Raw genomic sequence first — 14,258 nt, 5'->3', positions numbered from 1 at the left:
ATATGTGTCGATTCTGGATAAGAATCGAGTTTTTCAGTTTCTAACAGGTCTACGAGAGGAGTTTGAGTATGCGAGAGTTCATTTATTGGGTATGGATCCCTTTCCGTCCCTACAGATTGCGTATTCTTATGTTTTGGCTGATGAAAGTCATTGCGCAGCTGCTCTACCTCATTCTTCAGGAGACCACTCTGCTATGCTTGCTCGTCTACCTTCTCCACAACCTCCTAGTAGGTCTCGGCCGACTCGTCAACGACATAAGTGTGACCATAGTAGGAAGTTGGGTCACGTGAAGGCTCGTTGTTATGCACTTCATGGTCGTCCTAATCAACAACGTCAACAATCACAACGATCTTCAGCTCATGTAGTCTCTCAACCGACTATTGATTCAGCACCTCCTTCAGTTACTACATCCTCCTCGGACTGGATAACTATATCCTAGGCTGAGCTTGATAAGTTCATGAAATTCTTCAGTCAGATGGAGAATTCATTTCAGCTAGTCTCTACTTTCGCTCACTCAGGTACTTTTGCGTCTACAAACAGTGTTTCCACCACTTCTTCACCATGGATCATTGATTCTGGTGCTTCCGATAATATGACCGGTACGTCCTCCCTATTCAAAACCTATAGTATTTATTCTGGTCAACGCAAGGTTCGCCTGGCTGATGGTTCTTTGTCTTTTATAGCTGGTCAAGGTCATTTTCCTGTTACATCTTCTTTATCTTTAACCAACACACTGCATGTTCCTCAACTCACTACTAATCTTATATCTGTTAGTAGTATTACAAAAAATTTGAATTGCAATGTAATTTTTTATCCCTCTCATTATGTCTTTCAATATCTGGAGTCGAAGAGGACGATTGGCACTGGACGGAAATGAATGGACTGTATCTCTTGGACGTGCCCAGTTTACCTAGCACCCATTCTTCTTCCCTAATTAGTAGTGGTAGTCAGTCTAATAAGGCCTTGTAATGAGTTGGCACTTATGATTAGGCCACATTTCTTTTGGATATTTGAAACACATGTTCCCTGCTTTATTAATAATAACAATTTGCTTGATTTTTCTTGTGAAACTTGTCAATTAACTAAACATGTGCGTTCCTCTTATCCTATTAGTATGAATACTACTGCACCTGTTATGTTTGACCAAATCCATTCTGATGTGTGGTGACCTTCCCCTGTCACATCAACTCTTGGTTTTCGATATTTTGTCTTATTCATCGATGATCACAGTCGTACCACTTGGATCTATCTTATGAAAAACAAAAGTGAAGTTTTTGAAATTTTTAAGCAATTTCTTACTATGATTCATACCCAGTTTGGTCGTACCGTCAAGACCTTCAGTTCTGATCATGGTACGGAGTGCACTTACAGTGAGGTCTTGAAACTTTGTTAGAGTCTGGCATTGGGCATCAAATGTCCAATGTTAAGACCCCTCAGCAGAATGGTCGATCAGAAAGAAAAAATCGTCATATTCTAGAGTTAACCCGTGCCTTTTTATTGGCATGAATGTGCCCCGATCTTATTGGGCCAACGCAGTGCTTACTGCTATCTATCTTATTAATCGGACCCCTTCTTGGGTTCTTCAGTTTGCCACGCCCATTTCTCGAATTTATCCGGGTAGTTCTATGTTTCCACTTCCTCCGCGTGTGTTTAGATGCGTCTACTTTGTTCAAATTCTTGACCAAGCTCGTACTAAACTTGACCCTAAGGCCATAAAATGTATCTTTTTAGGTTATTCATCTACTAAAAAAGAATACCATTGTTACCATTCTCCTTCTCGACAACGTTTCATTTCTCGGGATGTTTTTTTTTTAGCATACCCCATACTACAATGGGTCTGTTGGCATTCAATCTGAGTGGTTTCCCCTAGATTCGTCTGATGATCCTTTCCCTTCTTTATTTCCTCTTCCCATGCATGTTCCTCCTTCTCCAACCCCTGTCAGTTCGTCACCTCCTCCACTGTTGGTTTTCTCTCGGCATCCACGTAATACTACCATCACTCCAATGCCAGACCAACTAGCCTCCAGCTTCGCCTCCGTCTGTCCCTTGTGATGATTGCTTTATTGTCACTTGTAAGGGTAAGCGCACTTGTACCTATCCCATTTCTAATTATATATCTAATTCTACCCTCCTATCGGAGTTTTCTTGCTTCTGTTTCCGTTGTTTCTCTTCCTACTACTGCTGCAGATGGTATTACTCATCCTTAGTGGTGGGCAGGTATGATTGATAAATTGAATGCTCTTGAAAAGACTCAGACTTAGGAACTTGTTTCTCTTCCGCTGGTAGGAAAGTTGTGGGTTGTCGCTGGGTTTTCACTCTTAAACATAATCCAGATAATTTTATTGCTCGTTATAAGGCCCGTCTGGTGGTCAAAGGTTATGCTCAGACTTATGGGATTGATTATCAGGAGACATTTATTCCAATTGTCAAGATGGCCACCATTCGCGTTCTTCTTTATGTTGCAGCTACCAGAGGGTAGCCTTTTTCTCAGTTGGATGTCAAGAATGTATTTCTCAATAGTGATCTTCTAGAAGAAGTTTATATGGTCTAACCTCCTAGTTTTCTTACACCTGCTTCTCCTGCACATGTCTATCGTCTTCGTCGTTCTCTTTATGGCTTGAAACAGTCTCCTCGTGCATGGTCTGAGCGCTTTACTAAGGCCATGCATCAATTTGGGTTCCATCATAGTTCTGCTGATCACACCCTCTTCTTGCGTCACTCCCAAGGCAAAACTGTTGCTCTGATTGTTTATGTGGATGATATTGTTCTTACTGGAGATGATCATGATGGCATCGTCGAGGTAAAAACTTACTTAAGACGTCAATTTGAGATTAAGGACCTTGGGCATCTTCATTATTTTCTAAGTATTGAGGTTGCGCGATCCCATTCTAGTATATTTATTTCTCAGCGTAAGTATGTCCTCGATTTACAACGTGACTCTGGTCAGCTTGGTTTTCGTCCAACTGATACTTCTATTGAGCAGAATCACAGGTTGACTGATTCTGAGGGGGAGTGTGTGTCGGATATTAGTCAGTATCAGCGTCTTGCGGGAAAATTGATCTACTTGTCTTTGACTCACCCTGGCATTACCTATGTTGTTAGTGTTGTAAGTCAGTTTATGTACTTGCCTCGAACATCTCATCTTTCTACTGTCTATGGCATTCTTAAATATCTTAAGGGATGTCCTGGTCGAGGCATTTTGTTCAGTAATCATTGTCATCTTTGTGTTGAGGCATGGATAGATGCAGATTATGCTGGTTCAGTGATTGATAAACGGTCTACTTCTGGGTATTATAATAAAGTTGGTGGCAACTTGGTAACTTGACGAATTAAGAAGCAGGATGTGGTCTCTTGGTCGAGTGCTGAGTCTGAATACAGAGCTATGACACTTGGAGTGTGTGAGTTGTTGTGGCTCAAGATCTTACTAACGGATTTGTGTCTTCCTGTGCTAATCCCATTCTCAATTTATTGCGATAATAAATCAGCTATTAACATAGCAACAAATCCAGTTCAGCATGACAGAACGAAACATATTGAAGTTGATCACCATTTTATTAGAGAAAAGATCGTTTCTGGACAAATTTGTACTTCCTTTGTACCTACATCTCAACAACTCGTTGATATTCTTACTAAAGGTGCTAGCAAAACTGTCTTTGAAGGAATCATGTCCAAGTTGGGTGTTGTTGATATCCACGACCTTGTAATGCTTTAAAGCCTGATTAGAGCTAATTAATCAATATAATTTTTAATCACTAAATTTGAACTATTTCCATTCTTTTTTTCTTTTTTTCTTTTTTCAAGTTGTATGGTTAGGAGACCTCCTTGACCGACTGCATTTTCCATTTTTTTTTTTAATAAATAAAACTTTACCTATCAAAAAAAAAAAATATATATATATATATATATATATATATATATATATCAAAAATATCAAAAAACAACTAAGAGAAGAATTTGAAGATAGATAACACCAACAAAGCATAAGGGCACAAAAGAAAAAACGAGGGTGCTCGAGGATAAGGAACAAGAAGTTCAATTGATAATTATCGACATTCTTGGTCTTTTGTTTCATTGGAGCTCAGTGTTGATTGAAGCAAGAGGGTTTTTTTTTTAAGACCACTTGGTGAGGTGGGATTAGGTTTGTAATCGTTTGTGTAGTTCTTGACTGTTTTTGGTCTTTCTTTTTCGCTTTGTTTCTTTCCTTGGGGTTTTAGGGCACACCTCGACCGCCCCCCTCAATAAAGTATTTTATTCATCAATTTTTTTTGTTTGGTTTTTTTTGCATTCATCAGAAAACAGTTTTGTTCATGGAAGTGATACTGAAATCTATCAAGAGATAAGAATGTGATGCAGAATAGTATGAGAAGGAAAGAAATTCAAAACTTCATTAAAAATAAATCGAAAGAAATGCAAGCATCTTGAGGAGTACAAGTACAACAGACCAATTTACAGCAATAAAAAGACAGAATTACAGAAATAGTAGTTTCTAAACTAACATTTACTGCAAATTGCCACCACTTTGCTGCCACAAATTGATGATGTCTGTAGCCTGGTTAAGAAGGATAATCGTCCTCTTCTGTGAGATCCATGGTTTACTCTCCAGCTTCATCTTGAGCTCTTCCCAAGCATCCTTCCTCGGCCAAAAGTAGTAAGGACTGAGAGCAATGGTGCCATGGCCTGGTATCACCTGGTCCAGAGCAAGACCAATGTTCTTTTCCATCCAAATGAACTTCAATACAAGCCTTGGCTTCTTCATCAATTTCACCACAACACCAAGCTTCTACAAAATCGATTATTTGAAATTTTCAAACAAAAAACAATCATAGAAACAGACTGAAATGAAAAAGAAAACATACCCAATTGAAGAAAATGTGAGACATGGATAATTAAAACAATTTTTTTTTCCTTTTGTGATTAAGAACACCAAGAAATTGCCAAAAAAAAAAAAAGTGCCCATTTGAAGAAAATGTGAGATAGGGATAGAATTAAAACCCACTTTTTTTTTAAAACCTTCTGTGATTAAGAACAATCAGAAATTTTCCCAAAAAAAAAAAAAAACACTTGATGTGTGCTTTTGTGAAGAAGGGAGATAATACCCAAAAGAAAGAAATGCAAGAAAGATAAGAGGGATTAAGATTAGAACCACTTGTTCTTCGGTGGGTTCGGACTCTTGTGGAGTTGCAGAGGTGGAATCCTCAATGGGTGCTACTTCTTCTTCTTCAACTGCTTCAGCTGGAGTTGCTGAAGCAGAGATTCGTAACTCTCTTCCAATGGATCCCCTTTTTAGCTCGAGAGTTGTGGATAAAGGTAGAGAAGAGGACTTTGGACTTATAGAAACCGAGACTTTGAAGGGTCTGAAAGAGAGTTTCCGAGGAGGGAACGAGGTTTGTGTTAAAGAGACAATGATACCAGGTTGAATCGCCATGGATAACATCTTATGTGTGGAGATATAGAGAGATGGTTCTATTTTGGAGAAGAATTGCTCCTCTCTGTTTCTCTCAAAACCGGATAAGGGAGGGTTTTAGTTTTGAGCTCAGCACAGTGACAAATAGACCTGGCAATGGGTCAGATTTTACCCGGTAACCGATCCGTTCCGAAAAAGTAAGATATAATGGGCTGACATGATTCGAAATATCCCCGTTGTCCGAATCGATTAAAAAAAATATATGAAAAATCAGATTCAGATACACCCCAATCTGCTCCGAAAAAAGATTCGTTTTAAACATTTTTAAAGTAGTTGGAGCATCAATACCTGTAGTTAAACGAAGTATTTTTTTATAAAAAAAAATTATATTATTTTAGAATTGTTAAAAAAATTTGAGCATTGATATGTGAAATAAGGCATGTGTTCAGATTAGATGGGTTTTAGATTAAGCATGAAATGAAACGGACCACATTCGGTTCGTAGATTCATTAATTCGATTGGATTAGGTCAAGATGAACAATTTTCATATCAGTATTGGAGTGGTATTTGTAGAGAAAAATAATTGCACATTAATTTAAGCCGTACACGTGTCCAAACCAGTTAAGTGGTACCAGGTGCAAATCAGCATACGAGCGTTGCCTTTCAAGTAGGGCAGGTCTAAGCAGAAATCTCCTTAACTTGGCCGGAAGGACAATACAACATCAAGTAAAACCAGGTTAACCAAGCAAGGCAGATCTGGTCATAAAATAATTGTAAGCATAATATGCGCATGTCAATCCTAGAGATCTCGGAGAAGATCTTTGCAGTATAATACGATCAATCCAAAAGATTTTTGTTAGGTAAACAACTCCGTAGAGTCAGCAGATATCCCAGGATTGCTGCTTGAAAAACGGGAAACCCTGATTTGCGATGAGGCACTATAAATAGTACAGTAAGCACTATTGAAGGGGATCTTTTTGAGGGATCAGAAGTCTATCCAGTTTTCTTAAGACTATTCATCTGCTTCTCTAACTTGAGCATCGGAGTGATTTTGGCAGGTACTGCGTCGTCGCAAGAAGGGAGGTGTTCGAAGCGATTTCGAATCAATATGGTTGGGCCTATTAGAGCTGTCTATCGGATTCTGACCGCACAGAACTGGCGCCATCTATAGGAACACCAATAACAAATTGATTTCAATTGAAACAATGGTGAGATCCACGAGAACTAATGAAGTCAATGCACCCCCACCAGCGACACCAACTGCAGATGCTCAATTCTTGACGATGTTAGATGCCATGAGGAAGCAACAAGAAGAAATGTAGAAGAAAATGAACGATTTGGTTGAGCAGAACCGAAACTTAAATCAGCATCTCGATAACCACCAACCGGTGAGACCAGATAACCTACCAAGAGAACCTCAGTCGACAGATGAGGATGACCGTGCCTCGAGCACGAAAAGGAGCGCACGATTATTGATCCCTACAGGAGAAGCAACGGCGGTACAGGCTGTTCGAGAGATTCAGAAGTCTCCCTTTACAGTAAAAATCTTAGTAGAAGAGATCTCGAAGAAGTTCATGCCACCACGTTTTACTCCTTACTCAGGGATGAAGGACTCGGTGGAACATATTTCCCATTTTTGACAGATGCTTGTGTTATGGGAGGAAAATGAAGGGTAAATGTGCAGATTGTTCCCTTTTAGCTTGCAAGGAAACGCATTAACTTGGTTCCATAAGCTACCATGTGGGTCCATAGCCTAGTTCGAGGAGCTCTAAACTGTCTTTGTAAAGCAATACATTGGCAATAGGAAGAGCAACAGAGACGTAGATGCGTTGCTCAGCATGAGGATACAGTCTGGGGAGAGCCTCATAAAGTTTACGAGGAGATTCAGGGAAGAAGCAATGTTCCTAGAGAGTTGTGACGAGAGAAAAGTAGTGGTGGCATTCAGGAACTTCTTGCCGTCTAGCTTGGGATTGTATAGGTCCCTTATGTAGAAGAGATCAGAAACTTTGAGTGAATTGTTCAAGAGAACATAAAAGTACATTCGCTTGGAAGACTATCCTTAGAATTCCCCTGGGAAAAGTAAGGTGATATATATTATGGAGAAACCCAGTAAGCAGCACCAACCACATCAGTAGAGTAGGAAAATGCCACTTGAGTAGGATAGAGAGCGGAGAAAAGAAGGGACATATTTTGCTATGCCTCCTTGTGAAATTTTGCCATTCATTGTGAATGAACCCTATTTTGAGTAGCCAGCACATCTTCCTCGAGATCAGATAAATCAATACGAAAGATACTATGAGATCATAAGGTGCGGACACATACCACCAACAGATGCCAGGCCTTGAGGAGATTCCTGCAGAGGTTGACGAAGCAGGGCTGGTTGAGATATTTTCCTAAGAGACAAAGGGAAGATCCGCCCTGAGATAGAAACCAAGGGCCTGAACAGCCACCTATTGAAGGGCAGCGGTGATATACGTTGTCCTCAGGTAGGAGAGTAGAATGTCAGATCAGAGCAGGACTGACGAAAGGATTAAGAGATGCAGAGTGGAGCACTTATACAATGAGGATTGGGCCTACAAAGTAGATAGAGCTTTTTAGCGAGTAGATTGTGGTGTTCACAGAGAAGGATTTGGAAGGGGTAATGAGGCCCCATTACGACGCGTTTGTAGTAACCTTCCAAGTGGGCACTTTTACTTTTAAGAGAGTATTAATCGATAGTATAGCTCTGTCGATATTTTGTATGCCTCTGCTTTTTTGAATATGGGCCTTAGTAGAAATGTGCTAACCTCAGCATAAGCATCGTTAATTGGATTTGACGGAAGAACAAATCGACCCTGGGGGGAGATAGTCTTGCTTGTATAGGTAGGACCAATAACCTTGATGACTAGGTTTGTGGTTGTTGAGGCAAGTTCTCCGTACAACGTTATCCTGGGAAAATGGTGGACGCATGAGATGAAAGCAATCCCATTTACATATTATCAGGTCTTGTAATTCCCAATGCCGCAAGGGATATGGGACGTATGAGGATACCAAGTGGCCGCCCAAGTATGTCCGTTGGTGAAAGCGCCTTCGATTCGCGGGGTGCGCGGATCCGCTTTTGACCCTTGAGGTTTGAGAGTCGCCACCTAGTTATTGTGGTCTAGGAACCAAACTGACTCTAAAGAAAGGCAAACTAATCTTACGAAAGAAAAAAAAAAGTCCGGGGATCACGTTACGGGATTGGAAGGTGTTAGGCACCAACCCCGCCCGGCCAAAGCCGATCTCTACTAACTTCCCAAATAAATTACATTGCTAAAAACTTAGATAAAAATAAAAAAAGTTATACCTTTTCGATAGCAAGGACTTTGTTCCCTCAAATCTGACAAAAATAGCTCCTTGTACCGTACTCCCTTGCTTCGTTCTGTCTCCGGATTTGATTTCGGATCTCTGAGGTAAGGTATCTCCTTATTTTTTGATCTGGACTCTTCGAGTTTATTATGGATTTTGAAGCGTTTTTAGAAGGCTTTTAGGTGTTCTTTAGGCTAAAATCGAAAGGGGAATGTTAGGGAAGGAGTTGGGGCTCCAAAACTAGGGTTTATGGGAGGCTAAGGGGGCTTTTAGACCTACTTCTCTTAGGGTTTATGATTTGATACGAAAATAGGGTGTGAGCACCTCTATTTATAGATTTTTTTAGGGGTTGATTTTGATAGAGTTAGTGTTTAATTAGAGTTCTTTTAATTAGAGTTGTGTTTTAGTTAAAATTGTTTTAGGTAGAATTGTGTTTTAATTAGAATTATTTTAGGTAGAATTGTTTTTTATTTAGAACTCTATTAGATAGAGTTATTTTTTAATTAGAACTCTATTATGATTTTGACTTTTATTCTTATTTGATTGACTTTTAATATTTTGACTTTAGTCTTAATTGATTGACTTTTAATATTTTGACTTTAGTCTTGCTTAATTGACTTTAATTTTGACTTTAGTCTCACTTGATTGACTTTAATACATTGACCTTAGTCTTGCTTGATTGACTTTAATACATTGACCTTAGTCTTGCTTGATTGACTTTAAATTTTTGGAGAACCCCCCTCTAAAATATCTTTAATTCTTTGGACCCCCAAATGGAGGGGGGGTCCTTAAAGAAATATCCCACGAACCCTCAACAATTTTACTTGAAAGTCTGATTGATCGATTTTTTAGTTCCAATTTTTAAATTAATTTCATTAATGTTTCACTTTAATTATTTAATATTTTATTTATTAATTTCAGAATTTTTAATTATGAAAATTGTGAAATTACCGTTTTGCCCCCAGAGAGGACTTTTCACGTTTTAAGTCGGTTTTTAATGTTCTAGGATATTTTAGAATCGATTTTTCGTAAGGAATTCAATGGAAATATTAGTTTGTGTCATTTATGAAATTTTTGTATGAAATGGTCATGAACTTTATGAGGGGCATTTTCGTAATTTTGTCAAATTCTGTTAAAATTGGTGAAATGATTTAGTTGGTTTCGATTTGTTATTTTATGTGTTTGAGAGAGTTTTCCTAAGCGTAATGTAGGCTCTAGGATTGTTTTGATGTTAGGGGTATTTTGATAATTTGATAATTTTTTAGTGATTTTTATCGTGAAGCTTCTTTTTGGTCTGCAAGATGACGATTTCTAAGTTTCTGGGGTTGTATTTCCTAGCATAGCGTGATTTCTACAGTTTTGTCAGTTCGAGATATCTCATCCGGATTTCTGAAACACATCTGGTAATAAAACAAAGCAATGGAAATAACATCCATCATTGGGAATCATTGTGATCGGGTTGGCGAGTTGATTAATCAGGCGGATGCAAAAATGGGGTGTCTACAGATGCCCCTCTTTGGCAGAGGGTTGAAGCAAACTAGATAACAAATCTATTTTGGTAGATAGTGCGATATCTGAATGCCAAAGCTAGTGACAGTTCATTTTGCAGCCTGATTTAGCAATTCGTCAGGGTGTTCGGATCCTTGAGGGTAAAGCTCTCCTCGAATTAAAAAATTGTCAGGTCCTTGAGTGCAAACTCTCACCGACAGTGTGAGATCCTTGAATTTTAAAGAATTCTCCCTGACTAAAAAGTGCAAATGTGCAAGTGTGTGCACTGTGTGAAACTGAGTAAAATCTGAACATAAACTGAGCATAACCTGAGCATAATTCGGAGAAAACCCTCGGCGGTAACTGAGCTAAATCCAAGATAACCCTTGGCGGCATCTGAGCAAAATCCAAGATAACCCTTGGCGGCAACTGAGCAAAATCCAAGATAACCCTTGGCGGCATCTGAGCAAAATCCAAGATAACCCTTGGCGGAAACTGAGCAAAATCCAAGATAACCCTTGGCAGCAACTGAGCAAAATCAAAGATAACCCTTGGCGGCATCTACGCAAAATCCAAGATAACCCTTGGCGGAAACTGAGCAAAATCCAAGATAACCCTTGACGGCAACTGAGCAAAATCCAAGATAATCCTTGACGGAAACTGAGTAAAATCCAAGATAACCCTTGGCGGCAACTGAGCAAAATCCAAGATAACCCTTGGCGGCATCTGAACAAAATCCAAGATAACCCTTGGCGAAAACTGAGCAAAATCCAAGATAACCGGCATCTGAGCAAAATCCAAGATAACCCTTGGCGGCATCTAAGCAAAATCCAAGATAACCCTTGACGACAACTGAGCAAAATCCAAGATAACCCTTGGTGGTAACTGAGCAAAACTAGTAAAGGAATAAAGGAATTTTGGATAAGAATGAATGAATTTGGAGATGACTGATTGGAATGAATCGGAGAATGAATAAATCCGAAAGATAATGAATCTAGAAGAGAAATGATCGAATCTAAAAATGATTGGATCTGGAAAGGAATCTGGGAACGAAAGAATGCCATATCTCCTATGTGAAATCCAAAATGCTTTTGTTTGAACCTCAAGGATTTATCAAAAAGTTTTATGAATTTAAAACCTGAGTTTTTATTTCTTTTGAACCTCAAGAGTTTTTCGAAAAACTGTTATCAAGAAGGTAACCTTAAGTTTGGGGTTCTCATTATCTTTTAGGATTAACATTGCTAAAAAACAAAACGCCTCTAGTTTAACAATGAACATGGCCTTGAAAATAATTGAACACATCGTGCAAAAAATAAAAAAAATACCTCTAGTGTAAGGGGGAAAAGAAGAAAGAAAATGCCCCTTGTATGAAGGTTTGAAATAATTGATTACCACAAGCGCAATAAAGACTCAACTTTTAATTTTGATTAATTTTATTAAAGGTTTTGAGTCAGGCTCAAGAGTACAAAATTATTTCCTTTCGAGACTCACCATAAAATTCACCATTATCTCCCTTGGTTCACTTGGGGGAGTAAACATTTTCAGATTGATTGTAGACAAGATACTTGTGGCTTCTGAGTCTATGCCTGGTTTAAGCTAAGTATTGAACTTGGTTATTCGGCCTTCTGATGTTTCAGCTCGGACCGCTCTCAACTTGGGATTTTCTTCTGTTTTTTCTTTGTTGCTCTAACTTTTGCCTAGATCGCCTTTTTAGGTTTTCAATCTATCGAGCTTGCTCTAACTTTTGCCTAAATCGCATTTTCAGGTTTTCAATCTAGCGAGCTTTTTTTTTTCTTTTTTCTCAGCTCTGATTGTTGCCAAAGTTGTCCTTTCAGATTTTCAACCTTGCGAGCTTGCCTTAATTTTTGCCTAAGTCACCCTTTTCGGGTTTTCAACCTAGCAGGCCATTTTTTTCTTTTTCTTTTCTTCATGTCAGAACTTTTGGGGTTGTTGTCTGATCATGCTTGGCTATCTTCCTTGACTTTTCGCACGGTACTTAGGAGGAGTTTCATGGGTAAGCTTATGACTGGGTATAAAAAGAAAGGAATCTTGAGACTCAAAAACCCAAATGCCCCTTGTGTGGCATTTCCTTTTAAATTATTTTCTTTTTCCTTGAATTTTCTTCCCCACTTTGACAATTTTTTTCTTTTGAATTTTTTACTTTTTAGATTTTTTCTTCGTCGGGGAATCTATTTTTATTTTTTTTTATTTTGATGTGGTCGGGCCTGAAGTAATTTCTCAGGTTGCCTACGTACCCCAGAATTTTGGGATCAGACCAAGACGTAGTTCGAAACTTCCCTCCCCTAGGTTAGGTGATCGGGCTGAGAAGTAAAAGGCATATTTTTTTTTCTTGTTGAACAGGCTGCAAAGGTGTTGAGACAGGAGATAATGAACTAGGTAGTAAGAAAATTGATTCGGCCAACAATGGCCTCCTTAAATGTAGTACCGTTTGATTTGGTTAAGGTTGGTTGGTTTTGGTAACTCGATTCCATCATGATCTTGAAGTCTGACAGTTTTTTCGGGTAATATTTCTTTGACGATGAACAGACTCCCTAATTTGGTTTGAACTTCCCTTTAGGATCAAAGATAGGTTTCCGATAGTAAATCCTCGACTTGCATGTGAGGGGCCTTGATCTTTTTGTCAAACGCATGGGCAACTCTTCTTTGATAAGCTTGCATGTGATACAAACCTCTTAGTCATTTTTCTTCGCTCAAGTTTAATTCTTTATGCCACTGACTAACCCAATTTGTTTCTAACAATTGACTTTTCTTGAAGGCCTTGAGATACGGGATTTCCATTTCAACTGGTAAGATTGCTCCCATATCATACACTAGAAAGTAGGGAATAGCTCCACTAGAAGACTGCATTGAAGTATGATGTGCCCCTAGTGTGAATGGTAACTTCTCTAACTAATCCTGGTGTGATTGACACATTTCCTTGATGATTGTTTTGAGACATTTTATTGGTTGTTTCAACCTTTCCATTAATCTGAGGACGGTAGAGAGATAATGTGATGTCGAATCTCGAGCTTCGAACATAGAGTGATAATTTAAGCTTTGATGTACAACCCATTATTAGAGATCAATACCGCTTCAATTGTTTCATTAATCTAATAATGGTAATTTATTCTGGGAGCTCTACCATGTTGAGAAGTCTAGCACTGATACATTTCGTAAGATCTTCTTTGATATCATTTTATCAATTCAATATCTAATCCGTGTAAGACAACACCCAAGCTTGCACCTAACATATCCTCATAGGCCCACATGAACAAGTCTTTTGAAATTTCTAACAAAATTCATTATTCCCTTGTGTTCCTGTAGAGATAGGATGGTTTCTATTTGAATCTCTTTAGGAATTTATTTTTGTTCCGAGGTCAATGACCTTTGCTTTCTTGAGCTCGACTCTTATCTTCTTGCTCAGGAGAAAAATCTATCCTTGAAGCCAGATTAGTAGTTAATTCGTTAATGTACTCGAAGTATTCAAAAATTTCCTTTATCCAATCAAATTCAGAAGGGGCGATAGACACCTCTATAAACTCGACGAACTAACTTGACTCAATAGGAAAGAGTAGACTCAATCTAAGGAAGACATGACCTTGCTGGAAAAAAGGACTCGAGCTAACTCAAATGACTCATGAAAACTCAAGACAAGTACCCACACGAGTTTGATTAGGACTGAGGACTGAGATATTGCTTATAACCGGTAGGATTGAAGCACTGTGATCTTCAAAGAACAACTGGATGATGTTGAGAAATTTTGAGGTCATTTCTGACTGTTGACTTGATATTGACGTTTACTCTAACTGACTGGATTTACAATCCTAGCTAGACGATGGACGATTGAGCTTAGATACAATAATAACCCTTAAACCTCTTTGAAGATGAATTTAACCAATTTCAATGTCACCCCCTTGATAACATTTTAAATGAACCCTGAGATTTTGTGCACCAATCCATTAAACAATTCATCCATTCAATGATTATTCAGAAGGAAAATAATTTTTTTGCACTCTTGAAAATAATGTTTTTATTGAAT

The 14,258-nt window shown here is 38.6% G+C and overlaps 1 protein-coding gene across 1 annotated transcript; it reads right to left on the bottom strand.

The window, feature by feature from the left end:
• Positions 1 to 4,360: 4,360 nt before the first annotated feature.
• On the bottom strand, positions 4,361 to 5,530 carry LOC147401515 (small ribosomal subunit protein cS23-like). Its single transcript, XM_086442824.1, has 2 exons — positions 5,144 to 5,530; positions 4,361 to 4,780 (listed from the first exon to the last, which is right to left on the bottom strand). Exons 1-2 carry the CDS (start codon positions 5,432 to 5,434, stop codon positions 4,499 to 4,501), a joined length of 573 nt encoding a protein of 190 aa, XP_086298950.1. The 5' UTR covers positions 5,435 to 5,530; the 3' UTR covers positions 4,361 to 4,498.
• Positions 5,531 to 14,258: the final 8,728 nt, after the last annotated feature.

This window comes from Akebia trifoliata, chromosome 5, assembly GCF_017979445.1.
Source record: "Akebia trifoliata isolate Shusen 1 chromosome 5, ASM1797944v1, whole genome shotgun sequence".
In the NCBI taxonomy this organism is placed as follows: domain Eukaryota; kingdom Viridiplantae; phylum Streptophyta; class Magnoliopsida; order Ranunculales; family Lardizabalaceae; genus Akebia; species Akebia trifoliata.
Note: the sequence above shows the minus strand (reverse complement) of the source record. Positions and strands in the feature narration are given on the sequence as shown.